The sequence below is a fragment of the Manis pentadactyla genome, chromosome 6 (genome assembly GCF_030020395.1).
Source record: "Manis pentadactyla isolate mManPen7 chromosome 6, mManPen7.hap1, whole genome shotgun sequence".
Classification (NCBI taxonomy): domain Eukaryota; kingdom Metazoa; phylum Chordata; class Mammalia; order Pholidota; family Manidae; genus Manis; species Manis pentadactyla.
This window is the reverse complement of record NC_080024.1, coordinates 97,024,676-97,048,050: the sequence shown is the minus strand read 5'-3', so window position 1 is coordinate 97,048,050 and position 23,375 is coordinate 97,024,676. Positions and strand designations below refer to the sequence as shown.

General features: G+C 36.4%; 1 protein-coding gene across 1 annotated transcript in view; it reads right to left on the bottom strand.

Moving 5' to 3' along the window:
• The window catches only part of CCDC178 (coiled-coil domain containing 178), a gene marked incomplete at its 5' end in the record, with an annotated part of 479,198 nt that extends 456,459 nt beyond the window's left edge, over nucleotides 1–22,739 (bottom strand). Inside the window, 3 exons of the mRNA XM_036885068.2 lie at nucleotides 569–591; nucleotides 13,227–13,366; nucleotides 22,652–22,739. Coding sequence (XP_036740963.2) covers nucleotides 569–591; nucleotides 13,227–13,366; nucleotides 22,652–22,739 — 251 coding nt within the window. The remainder of the gene's footprint in view (nucleotides 1–568; nucleotides 592–13,226; nucleotides 13,367–22,651) is intronic.
• Between the last annotated feature and the right edge of the window lie 636 nt (nucleotides 22,740–23,375).

Below are 23,375 nucleotides of genomic sequence, written 5' to 3'. Positions count from 1 at the left end.
GTGGCTACAGCTCTGTGATTGCTCCAAGTCTGGCAAAACAAAGACAAGCATTTGTGCTGGTCCTTCAGGGAGCTGTCAGGCCAAGACACTGAAGCCCATTTTCTGAGGATAAGGTCCATACTGCTCCCTCTAGCACTAGCAGTCCGCACCACAGTGCAGACTGCACTCTTCATGGCCACCACTCATCAAGGGGCTGGAAAGTGGCAAGTGGGCAATTTAAAATGCCACTGTGCTTTTTTTCTCTATGTAATGCAGCATATTGTTTCATCATTAACTTTACCCAAGTGTTGTAAGCTGTTGACTAGATTCCAAATTTCTGCATAAGTTGATTCTGACCAACTTTTGCCAATTTTAGGATGGTATCTGTGGTAGGCCAGAGCCCTGGAGATCCCTGTTTTGCCATTTTCAGTGATACCCTAATTCTTATATTCTTAAAAATACATTCTAATTTCTAATATGAAAATTTCTTATTTCCATTTCCTATTCCACTTGAAATAAAACTCATCTATAGCAGACTAGTCATCAAAACTTGAAGAAAATAAATAAAGGAAGCATGAGAGGTTCTTACCATTCCTCAAAAGAAGTTTCAAACTGTTAAAAAAATAAAATAAAATAAAAATTTAAGCACCTCAAAAATAGTAAACTAACTTACACTGTAATTCACTGATAAAACTATAAATACCATTATATTTTTGTCAAATTATATTCTCATTTCCAAAACAGGTATATACTTCTATTATTATTTCCATCCTTTTATTATTACTTCCACACAATTTTTCTCACCTTTCATTCATATTTCTAAATCTTACCCCTTCATCAAAAGTCAATACAAATGTCACTTACTCCCAAAAGTCTTTCTACACAATCAAGGGTGCATGATATCCATTGAATTTTATTACACTATCAAAAATCAGTAAATATGTATTACACAAGGGTTCAAAAATATTTAGTTAACTACAGTATCATCCCTCTTCTAGACTACAAATTCTTTGTTTGGAGTCATGTTCTGTAGATTTATGCTAACAATATCTTAGACTATAAGGTGAATAAATTACCAAATACACAAGGAATACATAGTGTTATGGGTTTCATAGATAATCCAATTCAAAATATTAGACTGAGCATAGGTAATTACTTCTCTTCCCATATTAAGCTAAAATTTCTAGATAAATATGTATGTATGTCAATAAAAATTACTTGAACATTTATTTTAGAAGAACTTTCAGAAAAAGATAGCAATCAGATGAGATTGATAGTGAAAACAAGAAAAGCATAACCCAAGAGAGACAAAAGGATACCACTTCAGAGAAAGTAAAAGGCTTCTCTGTGGATCGCAACAGAGATTCCCAGCATATGAGAATGAGCAGGTCACAAAGTAAGAAACTGAAGAGCGGCCTGTGATCACACAAGCCAGTCTTACTGTTTTCCATCCCAAGAGTTCAAAATATGTGACTGAGAAACTCCCTCCTAGTCACTGCCATGAGAAGAATTGTAAGCACATTGGAGATCTTTCTAAGATGGAGAGGCTCTCTAAGAATGGAAGTATTGGTTCCAGAGAGAAACAAAACAGAGCCTATATAACTAGCGGAATCTCACACAGGCACAGATAGGTAGGTGAAAACAAAGCAGATTCATCAATGAGTGAAAATATTCCAAGGTGCTACAAACTCAAATGTAAGCTTATTTAGGCAAAAATAGAGATCCTCAAATTTCTTCCTAAACATATATTTCTTCCTATTTACAAAGAACTCCAGTAAAGTGTTTTATATACTGGAGAAAAGCATTCGATGTAAGCATACTGAGAGCTGCTAAAAGGCAAAAAGTAACAGTAACAAAACACAAAAACTTACGCTAGCAACCAGAAATCTGTCTGGTACACAATGTAAAATACAAAGGATAGAAAACAGCACACAAATATTTGAGGAGTGATTAAAGCGTGAAAAATAAGAACTTATTTTAGATAAAAAATACTCGAATGAACAAAATGAATATAATAAAAAATTCAGGGCATATATTACTTTCCCCCAAAATACTAAAAATCTCTTTCCTCCACAATATCAAAAAAATAGAAAATTAAATTTAGCACAAGAATGTCATTACACAAATATGAAACAGACTACAATAAATAATCATCTTATTACCCATATATATGAGAATTTATTATAAAATTTATATTTCAAATCAATGGAGATGGGTAAGTCAATAAATGATATTTGGATAATTATTATAAAGAGATAAAAGTGTCATATCTGCCTCATGCCATAAAGAAATAAATTTCAGATGGCTGAAGAAGCCAAATGTAAAAAGAAAAGTATTAGAAATAATAAAACATTTGTCAACCTACTGTATGGGAGAATATATTCACAAATGGGTCCTACACACACACACACATATATATATATACATATATATATATGTTGGGCTAACATCCAAAATATATACAGACCTCATATGTCTCAACAACACATAAAACACATAACCCAATTAAAAAATGGGCAGAGGGCCTGAATGGACATTTTTTTCCAAAGAAGGCATACAGATGGCAAAAAGATACATGAAAAGATGCTCCACTTAGCTAATCAGGGATATGCAAATTGAAATCACAATAAGATATCACTTCACACCAGTTAGATTGGCGACTATCCAAATGACAAGAAATAACAAGTGTTGGTGAGGATGTGGAGAAAAGGGAACCCTCCTACACTGTTGGTAGGAATGTAAACTGGTGCAGCCGCTGTGGAAAGTAATATGGAGGTTCCTCAAAAAAGTAAAAATAGAATATACCATATGATCCAGCAATTCCATTTCTAAGAATTTACCCTAAGAAAACAAAATCTCTTAATTTGAAAAGATATATGCACCCCTATGTTTACTGCCATGTTACTTAAAATAGCCAAGATAAGGAAGCAACTTAAGTGTCCATCAATAGATGAATGGATAAAGAAGATGTGGTACATATACACAATGGAATATTACTGGGACATCAAAAAGAAGGAAATTTTGCCATTTGGAACATGGATGGACCTAGAGGATATTATGCTAAGTGAAATATGCCAGGCAGAGAAAGACAAATACCATATGCTTTCACTTACAGGTGGAATCTAAAATGTAAAACAAAGTAAATGAACAAAACAGCACTCAGTGTCATAGACACTGAGAAGGGACTAGTGGTTATCATGGGGGAGGGATTGGGGTGGGTGGGTGAAACAGGTGAAGGGTATAAAGAGGCACTAACTCTCGGTCATAATATAAATTAATCACAGTAATGAAAGTACAGCACAGAGAATATAGTGGATAATCCTGTGATATTGTTCTTTGTTTTCAGCTACCTATCTGTGCCTGTGTGGGATATCACAATGTATAACGTATAACGTAGAAGAAACAAATTACACCCAACTAATCAGAAACCCTCTGCATCACTTATTTCTGTTCCTGCCAAAGATCAAAGAGAAAGAAAAGTGAGGACTTAAAATGACAAACAGGACATACTGTTAAAAATTGACAAATTGACACATTATATGGGAAATCAACAGTTTTATTTCCTTATAAACCACATTGCCTACAAATTCCTGCTTGATACATAAAACATTCTATCTGACTCTGGTTTCTTAACTTCATATTTTTATTGGAAATTATTACTATATTATGTTAAATATTCAAATGCTATTTAAATTTTTGAGACAAAGTGTTCATAAAACCTATTTTCCACTCTAAAAAATAAGAAAAACTTCATGTTGGGAATCTCCTTTTTATTACAACATATTTGAAGACGTGGACTACTAAAACTGAATACTATATTTCACAACTGTGACACACTTTCATCTGTAAGGCATAGTCATACCATTGAATTTACAAGTAATTTGGGATTTACTATTATTATCCTATTCAAAAGTCCAAACATTTTAAAAACATACACAATATTTGATAACAAACAAAACAATAAAATAAAGAATTTTAAGAAGTACATCTTTACTATATTTAGAACCTCATCCAAAACCTGACATAATTTTTTTGTATCATTAATCTACAATTACATGAGGAACATTATGTTTACTACATTCCCCCCTTCACCAAGTCCCCCCCAACAAACCCCATTACAGTCACTGTCCATCAGCATAGTAAGATGCTGTAGAATCAGTACTTGTCGTCTCTGTGTGGGACAGCTCTCCCTGTGTGCCCCCCCCCACATTATACATGCTAATCATAATGCCCCCTTTCTTTCCCCTCCCCCTTATCCCTCCCTTCTGACCCATCCTTCCCAGTCCCTTTCCCTTTGGTAACTGTTAGTCCATTCTTGGGTTCTGTGATTCTGCTGCTGTTTTGTTCCTTCAGTTTTTCTTTGTTTTTAACTCCACATATGACTGAAATCATTTGGTACTTGTCTTTCTCCACCTGGCTTATTTCACTGAGCATAATACCCTCTACCTTCATCCATGTTGTTGCAAATGGTAGGATTTGTTTTCTTCTTATGGCTGAATAATATTCCATTGTGTATATGCACCACATCTTCTTTATCCATTCGTCTACTGATGGACACTTAGGTTGCTTCCATTTCTTGGCTATTGTAAATAGTGCTGTGATAAACATAGGGGTGCATCTATCTTTTTCAAACTGGGCTGCTGTATTCTTAGGATAAATTCCTAGAAGTTGAATTCCTGAGTCAAATGGTATTTTTATTTTGAGCTTTTTGAGGAACCTCCATACTGCTTTCCATAATGGTTGAACTAATTTACAATCTCACCAGCAGGGTAGGAGGGTTCCTCTTTCTCCACAACCTAACCAACATTTGTTGTTGTTTGCCTTTTGGACGGTGGTGAGCCTTACTGGTGTGAGGTGATATCTCATTGTGGTTTTAATTTGCATTTCTCTTATGACTAGTGATGCGGAGCATCTTTTCATGTGTCTGTTGGCCATCTGAATTTCTTCTTTGGAGAACTAACTGTTCAGCTCCTCTGCCCAATTTATAATTGGATTATTTGCTTCTTGTTTGTTGAGGTGTGTGAGCTCTTTATATATTATGGATGTCAACCCTTTATCGGATCTGTCATTTATGAATATATTCTCCCATACTGTAGGATACCTTTATGTTCTATTGATGATATTCTTTGCTGTACAGAAGCTTTTTAGCATGATATAGTCCCACTTGGTCATTTTTGCTTTTGTTTCCCTTGCCCAGGGAGATATGTTGATGAAGAAGTTGCTCATGTTTATGTCCAAGAGATTTTTGCCTATGTTTTTTTCCAAGAGTTTTGTGGTTTCATGGCTTACATTCAGGTCTTTGATTCATTTCGAAATTACTTTTGTGTGCGTGGTTAGACAATGATCCAGTTTCATTCTCTTACATGTAGCTGTGAAGTTTCACTAACACCAACTGTTGAAGAGACTGTCATTTCCCCATTGTATGTCCATGGCTCCTTTATCTTATATTAATTGACCATATATGTTTGGGTTAATACCTAGAGTCTTTATTCTCTTCCACTGGTCTGTGCATCTGTTCTTGTGCAACTACCAAATTGTCTTGATTACTGTGGCTTTGTAGTAGAGCTTAAAGTTGGAGAGTGAGATTCCTCCAACTTTATTCTTCCTTCTCAGGATTGCTTTGGCTATTCGGGGTATTTGGTGGTTCCATATGAATTTTTGAACTATTTGTTCCAGTTTTTTGAAGAATGCTGTTGGTAATTTGATAGGGATTCCATCGAATCTGCTGTAGATTGCTTTGGGCAAAATGGCCATTTGACAATATTAATTCTTCCTAGCCAAGAGCATGGGATAAGTTTCCATTTGTTAGTGTACTCTTTAATTTCTCTTAAGAGTGTCTTGTAGTTATCAGGGTATAGGTCTTTCACTTCCTTGGTTACATTTATTCCTAGGTATTTTATTCTTTCTGATGCAATTGTGAATGGAATTGTTTTCCTGATTTCTCTTTCTGTTAGTTCATTGTTAGTGTATAGGAAAGCCACAGACTTCTATCTATTAATTTTGTATCCTGCAACTTTGCTGAATTCAGATATTAGTTCTGTAGTTTTGGAGTGGAGTCTTTAGGGGTTTTTATGTACAATATCATGTCATCTGAAAATAATGACAGTTTGACTTCTTCTTTACCAATCTGGATGCCTTGTATTTCTTAGTTTTGTCTAATTTCCATGGCTAGGAACTCCAGTACTATGTTGAATAACATAGGGGAGAGTGGGCATCCGTGTCTTGTTTCCCGATCTTAGAGGAAAAGCTTTCAGCTTCTCGCTGTTCAGTACGATGTTGGCTGTGGCTTTATCATATATGGCCTTTATTATGTTGAGGTATTTGCACTCTATAACCATTTTGTTGAGAGTTTTTATCATGAATGGATGTTGAATTTTGTCAAATGCTTTTTCAGCGTCTATGGAGATAATCATGTGATTTTTGTCCTTTTTGTTTATGTGGTGGATGATGTTGATGGATTTTCAAATGTTGTACCATCCTTGCATCGCTGAGATGAACCCCACTTGGTCATGGTGTATGATCCTCTTGATGTATTTTTGAATTTGGTTTGCTAATATTTTGTTGAGTATTTTTTCATCTATGTTCATCAGGGATATTGGTCTGTAATTTTCTTTTTCGTGGGGTCTTTGTCTGCTTTTGGTATTAGGGCGATGTTGGCTTCATAGAATGAGTCTGGGAGTATTCCCTACTCTTCTATTTTTTGGAAAACTTTAAGGAGAATGGGTATTATGTCTTCTTTGTATGTCTGATAAAATTCCATGGTAAATCTATCTGGCCTGGGGGTTTTGTTCTTGGGTAGTTTTTTGATTACCGATTCAATTTCGTTGCTGGTAATAGTTCTGCTTAGATTTTCTGTTTCTTCCTTGGTCAGTCTTGGAAGGTTGTATTTTTCTAGGAAGTTGTCCATTTCTTCTAGGTTTTCCAGCTTGTTAGTATATAGGTTTTCATAGTATTCTCTAATAATTCTTTGTATTTCTGTGGGGTCTGTAGTGATTTTTCCTTTCTCGTTTCTGATTCTGTTAATGTGTGTTGATTCTCTTTTTCTCTTAGTACGTCTGGCTAGAGGCTTATCTATTTTGTTTATTTTCTCAAAGAACCAGCTCTTGGTTTCATTGATTTTTGCTATTGTTTTATTCTTCTCAATTTTATTTATTTCTTCTCTGATCTTTATTATGTTCCTCCTTCTGCTGACTTTAGGCCTCTTTTGTTCTTCTTTTTCCAATTTTGATAGTTGTGACTTTAGACTATTCATTTGGGATTATTCTTCCTTCTTTAAATATGCCTGGATTGCTATATACTTTCTTCTTAAAACTGCTTTCGCTGCATCCCACAGAAGTTGGGGCTTTGTGTTGTTGTTGTCATTTGTTTCTATATATTGCTTGATCTCTATTTTAATTTGTTCATTGATCCATTGATTATTTAGGAGCATGTTGTTAAGCTTCCATGTGTTTGTGGGCCTTTTTGCTTTCTTTGTAGAATTTATTTCTAGTTTTATACCTTTGTGGTCTGAAAAGTTGGTTGGTAGAATTTCGATCCTTTTGAATTTACTGAGGCTCTTTTTGTGGCTTAGTATGTGGTCTATTCTGGAGAATGTTCCATGTGCACTTGAGAAGAATGTGTATCCTGTTGCTTTTGGATGTAGAGTTCCATAGATGTCTATTAGGTCCATCTATTCTAGTGTGTTGTTCAGTGCCTCTGTGTCCTTACTTATTTTCTGTTTGTTGATCTGTCCTTTGGAGTGAATGGTGTGCTGAAGTCTCCTAAAATGAATGCATTGCATTCTATTTCTTCCTTTAGTTCAGTTAGTATTTGTTTCACATATGCTAGTGCTCCTGTGTTGGGTGCATATATATTTATAATGGTTATACCCTCTTGTTGCACTGACCCCTTTATCATTTTGTAATGTCCTCCTTTATCTTTTGTTACTTTGTTTGTTTTGAAGTCTATTTTGTCTGATGCTAGTACTGCAACACCTGCTTTTTTCTCCCTGTTTGCATGAAATATCTTTTTCCATCCCTTGACTTTTAGTCTGTGCATGTCTTTGGGTTTGAGGTGAGTCTCTTGTAAGCAGCTTATAGATGGGTCTTGCTTTTTTATCCATTCTGTTACTCTGTGTCTTTTGCTTGGTTCATTCAGTCCATTTCATTTAAGGTAATTACTGAAAGATATGTACTTATTGCCATTACAGGCTTTAGATTCGTGGTTACCAAAGGTTCAAGGTTAGCTTCTTTACTATCTTTCCATCTAACTTACCTCGCTTATTGAGCTATTATAAACACAGTCTGATGATTCTTTATTTCTCTCCCTTCTTATTCCTCCTAAACCATTCTTTATATGTTAGGTGTTTTATTTTGTGCTCTTTTGTGTTTCCTTTCAGTGCTTTTGTGGGTAGTTGATTTTATTTTTTGCCTTTAGTATTTGGTTGGTCTTTCTTTGCTGTGATTTTATTTTCTCTGGCGACATCTATTTAGTCTCAGGAGTGCTTCCATCTAGAGCAGTCCCTCTAGAACACCCTGTAGAGGCAGTTTGTGGGAGGCAAATTCCTTCAACTTTAGCTTGACTGGGAATTGTTTAATCCCTCCTTCATATTTAAATGATTATCGTGCTGGATACAGTATCCTTGGTTCAAGGCCCTTGTGTTTCATTGCATTAAATATATCATGCCATTCTCTTCTGGCCTGTAAGGTTTCTGTTGAGAAGTCTGATTATAGGCTGATTGGTGTTCCTTTGTAGATGACCTTTCTTCTCTCTCTGGCTACCTTTAATATTCTGTCCTTGTCCTTGATCTTTGCCATTTTAATTATTATGTGTCTTGGTGTTGTCCTCCTTGGGTCCCTTCTATTGGGAGTTCTGTGTGCTTCTGTGTTCTGAGCGACTATTTCCTCCCCCAGTTTGGGTAAGTTTTCAGCAATTATTTCTTCAAATACACTTTCTATTCCTTTATCTATCTCTTCTTCTTCTGGTACCCTTATAATGTAGATATTGTTCCATTTTAATTGGTCACACAGTTCTCTTAGTATTCTTCCATTCCTGGAGATCCTTTTATCTTTCTCTGCATCACCTTCTATGTGTTCCTGTTCTCTAATTTCTATTCCATTAACGGCCTCTTGCATCTCGTCCATTCTGCTTTTAAGTCCTTCCACAGACTGTTTCATTTCTGTATTCTCCCTCCCAACTTTATCTGTCTGTAGCTCCATCAGCATGGTTATGACCTTTATTTTGAATTCCTTTTCAGGAAGATAGGTTAAATCTATCTTCCCAGGTTCCTTCTCAGGTGATGTCTGGGTTATTCTGGTTTGTATCAAATTCTTCTGCCTTTTATTGGTGATAGAGGTAGTCGTGGGCAGTTGGCATTTGTGTCAGCTGGGAGAACAAAGTCCCTTCCCACTTGCCCTTTGCTGTCCTCTCCTGCGAGAATGGTGATCCCTGGTGGCTTGTGCTGGGCAGCTGTGCCCTAGCGGGTTCTCTAAGTCTGGCCCAGGTGACTGCAGAGTAGGCTCCGCATGGCTGCTGTGGTCATGGCTGGTCTCAGGCTGCTGCACCACTATGGCGGGGCCACGCTGGAGGGGGAACAAGTGGGAGGCTTTTTATCGCTGTGAGCGGCCTCAGAGCTGCACTGCTGCCCAGGAGGTTAGGGCATCCGGAGTTCCCCGGGATTTCCAGCTGCTGTGCTGAGTGTGCTGGGATGCTTCCGTCCAGCTGTGAGGCTCCTGTACCTTTAAGACTTTCAAAAGACCCTCGCTTTTCTATTGTCCCAGGGGCACCAGCTGTGGGAACCCGCTCGCAGGTTTTATTGTCCCATTTCCCTAGTATCCAGCACACCACACACTGTGTGTCTCACTCCTGGTGCTAATGACTAGGACTGGATATTTAGCAGTCCTGGGCTCCCTCTCCCTTCCTGCTCTGACTTCTCTCCTCCCACCAGGGAGCTGGGGTGGGGGGCACGCTTGGGTTCCTCTGGGCCGCGGCTTGTATCTTACCCCCTTAGTTTGATGCTGAGTTCTCATAGGTGTAGATGTAGCCTGGCTGTTGTACTGTATCTTCTGGTCTCTCTTTTAGGAATAGTTGTATTTGTTATATTTTCAAAAATATATATGGTTTTGGGAGGAGATTTCCACTGCCCTACTCATGCTGCCATCTTGGCTCCTCCCCAGACTTGACATAATTTTAAAAATTATTCCTGAACCCATTCATGCAAAAGTTATCCACTCAATGCCTATAATGTGCCAAATTCTGATATGTGCTATGGTTAGCACAGAAATATATATAGACTCTAACTTCAAGATCTTACAATCTTGTAGCAGAGGAAGAGCCATAAGAAACAACTAAAACACAATGTGCTGATCGCCACACTTGTGGTCAGGACAACGCACTGTGAGACTTCCAGGGAAGAGCTATACTAAGCTTTGGAGGGTAAAGGTGGTTTTGTGAGAAGCAGCAAAGGTTAAATAGAAGAGTGGAAATGCATGGGTTGTGTCCAGAGGTAAGAGAGTAATCAAAGCTGTAGCAGAGTATTTAGGGGGACACAAAGCTTAAGAGTAAATATTATTCTATAAAAGGACTTTTACCTCATGCCAAGGAGGATGAATATGAATTGCTCTGGCAAGAAAGATTCCAAGGAGGATTTTAAGCATACTATTAGCAATAACATATACAGAAAAGACGGCCTGTGGCCTGTTTTATGAAGGATGGGTGGGAGGAGAAAATAACTGGAAGAGGAGCTAGAGGAGGAAATGGAAGAACTCCCACAGCGACCCAGGCAAAATGAGAGTGGCCTGCACAAAACTCCACAGTATGGACAGAGAGAACTGTTGCTGTCTGAGGTACATTCCAGAGGTAGAATCAAAACAAATTAGTGATTGTGTATAAAGGCTGAGGAAAAATGTGTGTCTGTATAATTTACCAGCTTTCTGGCTCCGCTGGGTGAATAATGTGCCACCACTGCACCTAGGAGCACAGAAAGAAGAAGAAATGACTAGTCCAACTTTGTGTATTTTGAATTTGAGGTGCTTCAAGGACATATATCAAAAGATGTTCAGTAGGCACTGAGTATATGGATCTTGGGAAAAAAGTGATATATGAGCTAAAAATCTCAATTTAGTATAAGCATATAGTATATAAATGACATACATTAAAATGGCATAAAAATAAGTCACATAGATCAATGGAACAGAATAGAGAGCCCAGAAATAAACCCATACTTATACGGTCAAAATTAATATATGACAAAGGAGGCAAGAATTTAAAAAAAAAAACAAGTTCTTCAGTAAATGATGTTGGAAAACCTGGTCAGCTACCTGCAAAAGAATGAACAGGACTACTGTCTTATACCATACAAAAAGAAAATAAACTCAAAATGGATTAAAGACCATTAAATTAAAATGTAACACTTGAAACCATGTAACTAATAAAAAATATAGTCAGTAAAAACTTGAACATTGGCATTTGCAATCTTTTTCTGGATATGTCTCTCAAGGCAAGGGAAACAAAAGCAAAAATAATCAAGTGGGACTCTATCAAACTAAAAACTTCAGCACAGCAAACGACACCATCAACAAAACCTTGTGAATGGGAGAAAACATTTGCAAAGATATACCTGGTAAGAGTTTAATATCCAAAATACATAAAGAATTCATACATTTCAACACCAAAAAAACAAAAAAATCTGATTAAAAATGGGCAGAGGACCTGGATAGATAGTTTTCTGAGGACATACAGGTGGCCACAGACACATGAAAAGATGCTTAACATCACTGATCACAGAAACTCGAATAAAATCACAGTGAGATATCACCACAATGAGATGTCAGTCAGAATAGCTGGTATCAAAAAGATAAGGAATAACAAGTGTTGATGAGGGTATGGAGAAAAGGAAACCCTCGTGCCCTTTTGTTGGCAATGTAACTTAGTACATCCATTATGGAAAATGGTATGGAGGCTCCTCAAAAAATTAAAAATAGAAATACCATATAACCCAGTAATTTCCCTACTGTGTACTTAACCCAAAGAAAACAAAATCACTATTCCAAAAGGTATATGCCCTATGTTTATTGCAGCATTATTTGCAATAGTTTTGAGTTATTGTAGCTGTTTATAATAGAGCGCATATTATAGTACAGCTATTATAATTATTTATTAGACACTATAAATCTACTTCCATTATTTCTAACATGCATAATTGTTAATTAAAACACATGTGCATGTACAATGTCAATAAATATTGATTCTCTTCTATCTGCTTAAGATACTCTTCAAGGCCTAGAACACCAACAGGCCTGTAACCACAAAGCATGTCTGAAGTAATATCTTCAACTGGGGCAACAGAGAGGCAACAGAGGTAATATAAAATAATATTGAATGTCAAACAAAACTATAGAAGTAACAATAGCTAATATATATACTGAGTGCATATCACACGCTGGCACTTGGCCTAACATGATACCATTATCTCCATTTCCATCTAGGGTCACTAAACATGTGGCTCTAAAAGCTGTGGTCTTTACTGCACTCTCATGCCTCGAAAGAGGTAACACCCTCGATCAAGAATCACAATGGTCCATCAAAACTTTCTCAGCCAAATCAAGTGACAGTGGTGGAAGAAGAGAAGGAGCACAGGTCTCCAGCAAACTTACCCTCCTGCTTGGGAAGTCTAATTATACATTAATTACATCAAGTAAATACAATCTTAATAAAATGTATGAAAAAGTTTTTATTATTACTATATAATTCTCTGAATGTGTGAATGATTTCAATATTGAACCCATTTCAGAGTAATAGAGGCAAACCTTTACAGGTTAAAAAGACAAAGAAAGAATCACTGTATTCTCTTTCAGCAGACACATTAAGTATTTCTTTAGAATAAAATAACTCAGTAAAAAGAGCACACTGTCTTTTTATACACCAATTTACTCATCTAATCATCTAATCAGTTTAGTGTCCCTAAAAATGATGTAAATACTATTTAATTTACTAGTCAAGTTGGCTTATGGAAATTACTACTTAACATGATTGCCTCTGGATAAAAAACAAACAGGTGGGGAAAAATCATTTAATAAGGTCGCTTCACTCTTCTGAAGTCAAACTATCAAAAATATGTCTGGTTTAGTAAATTATGCAATTGAGCAAAGATTCTATGAAGTATTCCAAGTATCTTTAAAAAATACTAAATGCCCTGGATTCTTTAAGTAATATACCCACATAGGCTTTACAAAGCTTAGAAAAAGCTTAACATTTTAAATGTTACTCACCCATTTCAAATGCTCCTGTATTTTAGATCCCACATCCTCAATGTGTGAAATCATTTTGTTGACACATGGTGCTGGGATGTTCACTAAAGCACAGCTTTGACGTCGACATGGGTAGCTAAAAAAAATGCTTTTATTCACCCCTAAAGATAGGGCAGACAGAAGTCAGTTAGCAGTTATATAAGAGTAGTGAACTCTGATGTTCAGAATATGCAAAGTATTCTGCTTTAATATTAATACTCTTAAAATTTCCGTAATAAACAGACTGTATCTGTCAAAAATTACAGAATGAACACTCAAAAAATCTAAAAAATAAAATAATCATTTGCAACTTAAAATGTAACAAAAATGAACTTAAAAGCAAGAATACTTCAAACTTAAAAAGTTAAATGTTCCATGGCATCATGAACTAAACACTGAAAAAAGAACATCAATTAATTTGCTTCTAAACAGATACTGAATCACTTAAAAAAGACTGAAATATATTTTACATTCTTTCTTCAAAGGGATTTCATATCTCCCGATGTAAGCCACATGCTATCACTCATGCACTGAAGACGTTTTCCCTTAATCCCAGCACGAGTTTCTTTTGGCGAAAAGAACGAAAGCAGGTCCCCTTCATCCTTATAATCACCTCATTTTCTATCTTCCCTTTCTGGAAATTGGAGTCTCATGCGAAGAGTGATTGATGCCCTCAACGACGGCATTCAAGCTGTACTCATCATGAAGTGCAGTCAGTAGGATGTGCGTCAGTAACTCTAACCCTGCCATGTTGCGAATCAACTCAAGGTTGCAGAAGCACAGCAAAGCTGTCCACAGTAGCCCACCAAAGGGCTCACTTGCAGTCTTTTTACCTCTAAGGACTCTATTTGGCTGGATTACAGCTGCAATCACTGGTCTTAAATGTAAGACACAAAATAGGCCCAGTGCCTCAATAAGGATGACTTGACGTTCTCATTTCAGACGACCTTGAGGAGCACAGAATTAATGCCCTGTCTAGTTCAATGCCAACCCAGAGAAATGGTAAATATCTCAGATATCTTCATTTAAACAGAAATCTTTTAAATACCTCTTAAACAATATCTCATAATATCCTCATCTGAAAACACAATCACTGAAAATGGCGTTATCTGTTTCATTTACAAATAAAAGTGTTTATCCCATAAATATGAATACAGACATATTCTAACATTTTTTGAGCAGTAAAAATATGTGCTAAACTTGCGGCCAAGCTGCAAGTACTTTTGATTCTACATTTCATTCAAATCTTACAATGATCATATGAAATGGATGACCTGGATTTCATAGATGAGAAAGGAAAGGCTTAGGGAAACTGTACTACATGCCCAGTTCCACAGCACAGGTGGGAGAGCTCAGACTTGCACTCCCTGTATATGAAGTATAAGCTATACTGTGAAGGTGGTTTTCACATTTTTAAAAATGTGGTTAAAGAAATCTTAAAAACAGATTTCAGGGTACCTCAATTGTTTCAAACACTCCCTATTTTTGATATGTTCCCTCAAGATATCAGTGCTGATATTCTAATGTATTGGTTTGCTTTGGCTATACTGAACACCCTTATACTTGCTATGAGTATTTTCTGTGTGTTTTATTCCATCTTTCCTCTTTAGTTCATATACAGATTTATCATTTCATCTCTGCAGGAGTCTTTGAACCAAAGAACAGACTGGTGAAAATTACATATTGGTCTCTTATCCAAATATCTTCCTAAAGGCATTTGCCCCTCCCTCTAGAAATAGGAAAGTTTTAAAACACATTTAACAACCAGGCAATTGCCCTTATACTCAAAACAACAGTTTTGCTTTATTAAAACTGGGGAAGACAAGAATAGTAATGACTCATCTAACATTTTTCACATTTGCTCTCAACCTATTATGTAAATACTACCCAACTTCCATAGCACCCCTATAGTTTAGGATTAATGTTTTACATATGGTAAAGTGAGAAAATGAAATACTATGAAGTTAAATTTGCACTATAAGTCTATAAAAATACAGCTTCATAAGTAGCCCCCATAGACGCAGAATTCAGGAGTTCTTGTTACTGTTTTTATTCTAATGCATGCATAGCAAATTTCCACTTTTTAATTTTGCTCAGCTAGAGAGACACCTAGATCATTAAACTAGGTGCCCAAGTTCATTCACTTTTTGACTAGACTTGATAACTAATAGCTTCTAAAGCTGAACTACTCAGTCTCTAATGTCAGGTTTCTCACTTAATAAATGAATGGGTTGTGGGGTGTTATATTCCACCTTTTCACCTAAAATTCTGTGATACAATGAATTGACAGCTGTAGTCAAACATATTGACAAAGCTCCCCCTTCTGAAGTCTGTGCACTAAAGAATTAGCTCAGGCAGGACTCATCTCCTCTCTAAACATTTGCCTAATTCCAACTTCCTTGTTCAGAATCAACACCTAAAAGGTAAGATCCTCCAGGATATAGGCCAGAGTTGACGTTTGTTGAGACTGCAACACGAAACTTACATCTGAGGAAAAATATGGACTAGCTGACTGTGTGAGCAAATGAAATAAAATACCATGTTCATAAACTGTCACCTGTCCTTGCTTAGTGAATGTGATCCTTGCAAAGTTTATTTACCCAACCACAAAATTTAACATTTTACCACTGCCATCCTTCCTTCTCTTCTGATTTTAATACATGCTTCCTTTATGTCCATCTCCCAGTTATTTCATCATTGCTTTATCTGAACTCAGCACTCTGAGGAGAAACCTTTTTTCATATTGCTGTCCATTTTAACATCTTGATTTTCTTTCCAAAAATGTAGAATAAGTTAGTGCCCATGAGTTTAGAAATAATTTCTCCTCCTTGCAAAGCCTATGTGTGATGAACAGAAACTACCTTTAATTTTTTTAATGGAATCAAAGCTTCCTTTAGTTTCTCTTAACACTTAGGGCAGAGGAGCCCTTTCCCTGACATTTACATCGACACTCACATTGTTGAAGATACTTATCACTAAAATATAAAGCAATATGCATTGGAATTGGAGATGACTGAAGATTGCATCTACTCTAATCACTTTCACTGTACAAATGCCCCTGGTCACCATTCACTTATCTCCATTACCTGCAGTCTCTTCAAAATCTGCAATTTCAATATGTTTAGATTTGCTTCCCATAAGTAATCACAGGTCACCCTACTACTTTTACCTGATCACTTCCTGTTGCTATTATCCTATATGAAATTTTGCTTTGACTAGCAATTTTTTTTCAAAGGAGCAATCTATATGAGCAGCCACGATACCCTTATAGCCTGATCTCTTCAAATTGCAATTTCTATGCAAATATTAACATCCGCTTAGATGGCTCCTTCTCTATGAGGAATTCTTGACTCTTTCAGACATCTGGGTGTGCCTGGAGCATTTTCTGTTTCTCTTTATCGGAATTTATCACACTGCATTCTGATGTGTCACATTTATGTGTTTCCCATTTCTCTTCCCCATACAGTTTTGCATTCTTATGAAGAGAAATTATGTTTAGTGCCTTAAAAAATTGTTGAATAAATGAAAGAATAGATAAATGCTGTAACCTGGCTTCTGTTCTCTCAATTTTATGAAACTTTCATTTGTTAACACACTAATCAGTATTTCTATTACCATCCATGAAGGAGTAACTGATACAGAATAACTCCTCCAGTGATAACCAACTCTAAATCTGGAAAAAACATATGAGACAACTGTTTTCAGAAACTAGAAAAAAGGAATGTAAGGCTTTGATTCCTGAGAAACGGTAATTCATGAGGCTGAGTCTCATAATCCCCAAGCTCTGCCAAGGGATAATTTCTCAACTGGGTTTAGAGACCTAGGGGTTGAGCAGAGCATGGAAGTCCTGCTGAGCTCAGGAGCAACTTTAGTGTCATGGATGGTGGAAGTATCTGGAATCTATAGTAGAGGAACTGAAGAAGACACAGCAGTGCTGAGAAGGGCTCCCAGAAATCCATGTGGAGTGTCCCCTGAATCTGTAGGTAACGGCTACACAGAGTGTGTATGGAGAGCAGAACCTCCTTTAAATTAACAGAAAGCAGATGCTGTGGGATTCAGAAGGAACAGAAATGCCAGAAATGCCAGAAATGTTGAATGCCATTGGTGAAAGTACCTGGAGGGATGGGGAGAAAACCCTGGAGGTCCAGCCAACACAATGCTGAGATTTTGTCAACACTTTAATAATACTGACCTTTAGCTGAGACACTAGAGAGGTCACATTTTAGGAGTAAGGACTGCACATTAGAGTAAAACCTCTTCTCAATCCACCCTTAGAAAATCTAAAATCAAGCTATGACAGAATATGCACAGGAGATAGAATCAAGCCAAATAGATATAATTGGCAAATTCCTTGATTTTTTAAATACATTTGTAATAAAACCAAGTATATGCCAGTTTAGGTTGATCAAATGGTAACAGCTGCTTTCTAGAAAAAGAATCAATTCTCTTCAAAGAAAGATAACAGAACCCAGAGTCTCTGGATCAATGTCTAGTTTTGAATCATTAAAGAAACAGGAAATGTATTTTAATCATCTAGAAAAAAAGAAAGTCAGTAGAAACTTAACCCAAGATGGCCCAGAAGTTGTACATAGCAAAGGTTTTGAAGTAGCTGTCATAAATTATGTTCAAAAACATAAAGAAAAAATATATATATTAGTAAGTCTTAGGGAATCTCAGTGCAGAAATTGAAACTATGAAAAAGAACCAAAATCTAGAACTGAAAGGTATGAAAATTTAAATTTAAAAAATATATTGGTTGGGCTTAGCAACAAACTGGACATGGCACAACAGTCAGTGAATGGGCAGATGAATTAATAGAAATTATCTGACCTGGAGAATAAAGCCAGAAAAAAGAAGCAATCTTCCAGAAACTGTGGAACAAAAATCAAACAGTCTAGCATGTGTGAAGTTTTAACACAATTAAAAAAAAACCAGAGTGAAATTTGGAGTTATAAATACTGTAGAAAAGGCCAAAATATCTCAATATTTGATGGAAAACAATGACTTACACATCTGAGAAGCCTGCCAAATCCCAAATAAAAGTAAAAAGAGAACTACATCTAGGAACATCACAGTCAAGTTGCTGTGACCAATAGTAACAAGGAAATCTTTACAGCAGCCAGAGGACAAAAGGGCACATTGCGTATAATGCAGGCCAGAACACAATAGGAAAATATCTTTAAAATGCAGGCAGGCAGGAGAGAGAGAGACAAGCAACACAGAGAGGGAGGGAAGGAGGCATGGGAGGAGAACCATTAAAGAAAAAAATAGTAAGACTTTATCAAAGTCAAAACACTCTTTCTCAAAAAGGCAATACAATAAATAAAAAGACAAGCAAAAGAATGGGAGAATGAATATATACATGTATCTCCAATAAATGTCTAGTATCTAGAATGTGTAGAAAAAATTTGCAACTTACTATACAGGAAAACAAACAACTAATAAAAATCAGCCTAAGACATGGACTTCTCTCAAAGACAATACACAATGACCAATAAGCATGTAAAAGGTGCCCAACATCAGGAATCATCAGGAAAATGCAAATTTAGCCTACAGTGCAGTACCACTTCACAATCACTACAATGCCTAAAATTAAGAGGTTGGCAGAGACTGTATTAGGATGTAGAATGACTGAAACTCATACAGTGCTGGTGGAAATGTGAAACACTTTTGGAAAACAGATAGGCAGTTTCTTATAAAAGTTAAGTATACACTTGTCATATGACAGCATTCCACTAATATGTATTTACCCCAAAAATAAAGATATGTCCATAAAAAGACTTGGGTGATTCATGACAGCTTTACTCATAATAGCCAAAAATTAGAAAATCTCAAATTTCCATCTATGGCTGACTAGGTAAACTGTATGTTGTTCATATAAAGGAATACTACTGAGCAATAAAAATGGACTAACTACTGATATATTCAATAACATGATTAATCTCACAGACCTTTCCCTGAGTCTTTGAAAGAAGCTGGAAGCTAAATACTACAAATGGAATAATTCCATTTATTTGAGATTTTAGATGGTAAAGCTAAAATTCCTATTAGTGAATATGGGGAATAGGGTAGAGTAATATTGACTACAAAGGGCATGATTTAGCTTTCTGCAAAGATGGAAGATTCTAAAGATGGTGGTTAGGTGGATGTGTGCATCTGTCAAGTCACTGACCTGTATACTTGAAATGGGTGGATTTTATTGCTCTTAAAGTTTACCTCAATAAACATGTTTTACAGAATGATCTCTAACCATTCCCTAGTAACAGAATTCAGAAACTTCCCATCATCCTTCTCTAACTATTTATATCACAAAACACAGTACACAACACCTCCTTAAAATGTTAATAGCTTTTTCTCATTTCTTAATTACTGTTTCTTCTCATTTTCCTTAATCATTACTACTTGGTAAGACCTGCTCTTCTCCCTCTGTATTCTATCTTTTAGTCATCTCCTCTAAGTGCTTGACTCCTAACTAAAAATCTTTAGACTTAACTTTACCCTGAAATCCTTGCTGAATGTACAAATTTTCCAAAACCTATCCTTCCTAGAGCCCAATCCTAGAGCTCAATGTATGTATGTAGGGAAGGGAAGTTTGGACTGGCAGGATCCTATTCAGGATGGGAGGATGAGAGTTAAAATTAAAATGTATCCATTGAGAAGTTGACCTACCACAAACAAGTAAATAAAGAAATTCGTGACATAAATAAATTAAAATGCTGAAGCTAGAAAGGCTCCTGAGAAAAGGAACACATTCAGGAATATACTTGCATGATTAGACATAGAGCTGGAAAAGACAAGGGAGTATACAGAGAGTGCTCCCAGCAGTGAGAATGTTGCTTGGCACAGGAGTGATACTTAGTAACAATTTGGCAAGAAAAAAAGATTAGAGGAAAGATATAACAAGATAAAACTTTTGGCTATAGCCCCTCTAACCTTTTGGTATTAACATTTGAACTGTCAAGGAAAGTGAGCCAGGAGTAATCTTCAAGGGCCCAAACCCATTTACAAATCCAGGATCTCTGAAATTAACTTATCTTCATTGCACTCAACCTCCTTTCCCTGTTCCCAGTATCAAAGTTTGCAACACTTAAATCACTATTGAATTATCTTTTCATTCCATGTCCTAGAGATAAACATACCTAGCCACTTTATCAAATCTTAACTATTCCTTTGTATTGTCTCTTTAACCCCTACTTTTCATTTCCATTGACCCTTTATAGATCAAGTCCTAATTACTTCAAACCTGGACTACAATGATAAAGTAATCAGCTTGTTTATTTCTTCCTATAGCCAAAGAATTCTGCATAGCACACTCAGACTCATATTTCCAAGCAAAGGGTTTGGTTATGTAATATCTGTACTCAAATATGTATATGGGGCCAGAAACTGAGAAATAAAGTTCACACTATTGAGTGTGAAATTAAAAATGCTTCTAGACTGTACCTGAATCATTTCTAGCTTTATTTTAACCAATTACTTTACATTTCTGAATCTTCCCTATGCTATAAGCTAAGTAATCTAGTTTTTCCATATTTTGTGCTATTATTTTCACCGTTATTTAACTCATTCTGTTCTTGCTTAAATTCCTTCCTCACCTTCATTGCATATACAAATGCATCCTTCAAGATTCAATTCAAATCTGTCTTCTTCTATAAACAGTTCTCTTAATGCTTAGAGACCAGCCAATCTGGCATTATTCAACACAGTGACTACACTTCTTGTCTGTAGTATTCATTTGTCATGTACTACTATGATACTAATTATAGGAAATATATATTTGGTTTTCATCTCATTTCTGGTACAGAGCTCCTAAAACCCTTGGTAATTCCCTAAATGATGAGAGCAATAAAAGTGTCCTTTGTTATGTTAATGAGGTTGCTTTCAGCCCTCACCTAAGGACAGGGGCCAGTTGCCAGAAGAACTAACCACAGGAATACAGATTTGGAACTTCAATCCCATTCCCAGACCAATGGGGAGAGGAGAGGGCCTGGAGGTGGGTTCAACTATCAGTGGCCAATGATTTAACCAATCAGGCCTGCACAATGAAGCCTCCATAAAAACACAAAAGGACAGGGTTCAGGGAGCTTCTGGGTAACACCTGGATATTTGGGAAGAGTGGCAAGCTCAAAAATGGCACGGGAGCTCTGCACACATTCCCCATACCTTGCCCTACCTATCTCTTCTTTCTGGCTATTCCTGAGTTATATCCTTTTATAATAAACTGGTAATTTAATACACTGTGAGCTGCTCTAGCACACTGATCTGAATCCAAGGAGGGGCCGTTCACTGGAACCTCCAATTTACAAAGGTCAGTCAGAAACACGGATGATAACCTGGGCTTTTAGCTGGCACTGGGGTGGAGGGGGTGGTTTTGCAGAACTAATAACCCCTTGACCTGTAGGATCTAATGCTATGTCCAGGTAGATGGTGTCAGAATTGAACTGAGTTATTGGACACCCCACTGGTGTGCAAGGACTACTTGGTGGTGGGGAAACCCCAGGCCCACACTTTGGAACTGGCTATAGAATCTTTAACTACCTTGTGTTATCTCTGCTCTTACTCTACACAGCCATTTTTTTCTGCTGTATATACTAACTTGTATATAGTTATATTGTATATGGCCTGCAAAATTATATACTCCATATAACGATCATTGCTTAAGTAGCTCTGTCCCTAGAGCATATGTATATTCTAGTGTCTTGAAGGAACTGGTTCATAAATAATTTGATATTTAAAAATATCTGTCCAAAAAACAACTATTGCCTATAATTAAAGGCAGTAAACTCAACGACAAGACATTAAAATTTGTTTCAAGATTTCTATTGAACAGAAATAGGTAAGAATCAGAATGGTAACTTTTCCCAATTTAATCCTGTCAAACTGAAAACTCTGGAAAAGAAATTTACCAAAATCAAGATTAAAATTTTTGACAAATATACAGTTCTCCACCAGAATGATCTGAGAAGAAACAAGTACCTTCTTACTTCTTTCCACACAAAATATCAGAAACATTTTTTAGAACTAATGTTTTATGGATTCTCAATGAACAATTTTTAATTCTGGACTTCACATCCCAAAAACATTAGTCCTTCTTTTTCTTCTAAGAAACATATCCTCAGTGAATTAGGAAGGTTATAGCACCTGCCAGTCCTGGCATGAGAAAAAATAAAATGTTTAACAATTCATGAATTTCTGAAATTGTAAACAATTCTTATGAACCAAATGTAATTCATATATTACTAATAAAATATATTATAATACTGTATTCTTAATATTATATACTTTGCTATGTTAATTATTAATGGTATTTAGGATTTATTTAATAAAAATACTGACATCACAAACTAATGAATGAATATTAATATAGCTTTTATAGGTTAATACGTATATTAGCAGTCAGTACTCACCTTCAGTATTTGTCATTTTATTTTTGTGAGAAATCTCAATAGCTTCTTTATGAGCACCAAATAGAACCAGAGCTTGTGATGTGGCATTGTGTTTTAAAAAGAAAAGAAATTCAGTAAGCAGTTAATATAAAATTTTTTAATGTGCAAAATAATGTATAAAACTATGTTGTAAAAGTGTTGTCCTCGAAAAAGCAACTGTAATTCAAATATGAACCAAAACTCACACCAGAATATCTTTAGATGTTTTCCCTATGTTCGATGGCTTAGCTCTCACAAGAAGACAGTCCAAAGAGAATGCTGCTATTAAAACCACAGAGACTGTCCAGAGTAACGTCACCAAAATGGTGGAGTAGGAGATCCCACCTCTGTCCCTTAACAATGATCAACAATTAGCTACAAAGAAAAATAGCTCCAGGAGAGCTCTCTCAGGAGTCCACTCAAGAGGTCCAACAATACAGTGGAACAAAAAACCCTGAGAATGACAGCACAAAAAGAGAAGTAAGACAGGTTCATTTTGCCTGCATCACCCCATCCCCCAGGCTGTCACTGCTCAGCTCCAAGGAATGCTGCAGCTCGAAATAGTTCCCCTCACTGGGAAAGAGAAAGTGCAGTAAGCGACTGACTTCCCCACCCTCTAGGGGCACTGCACAAAGGGCCCAATTCAGTTTCACCCACCCAGAGACCCGCTAAGCTAAGGTGTATAGAGATGGCTTGGAACGAGGAA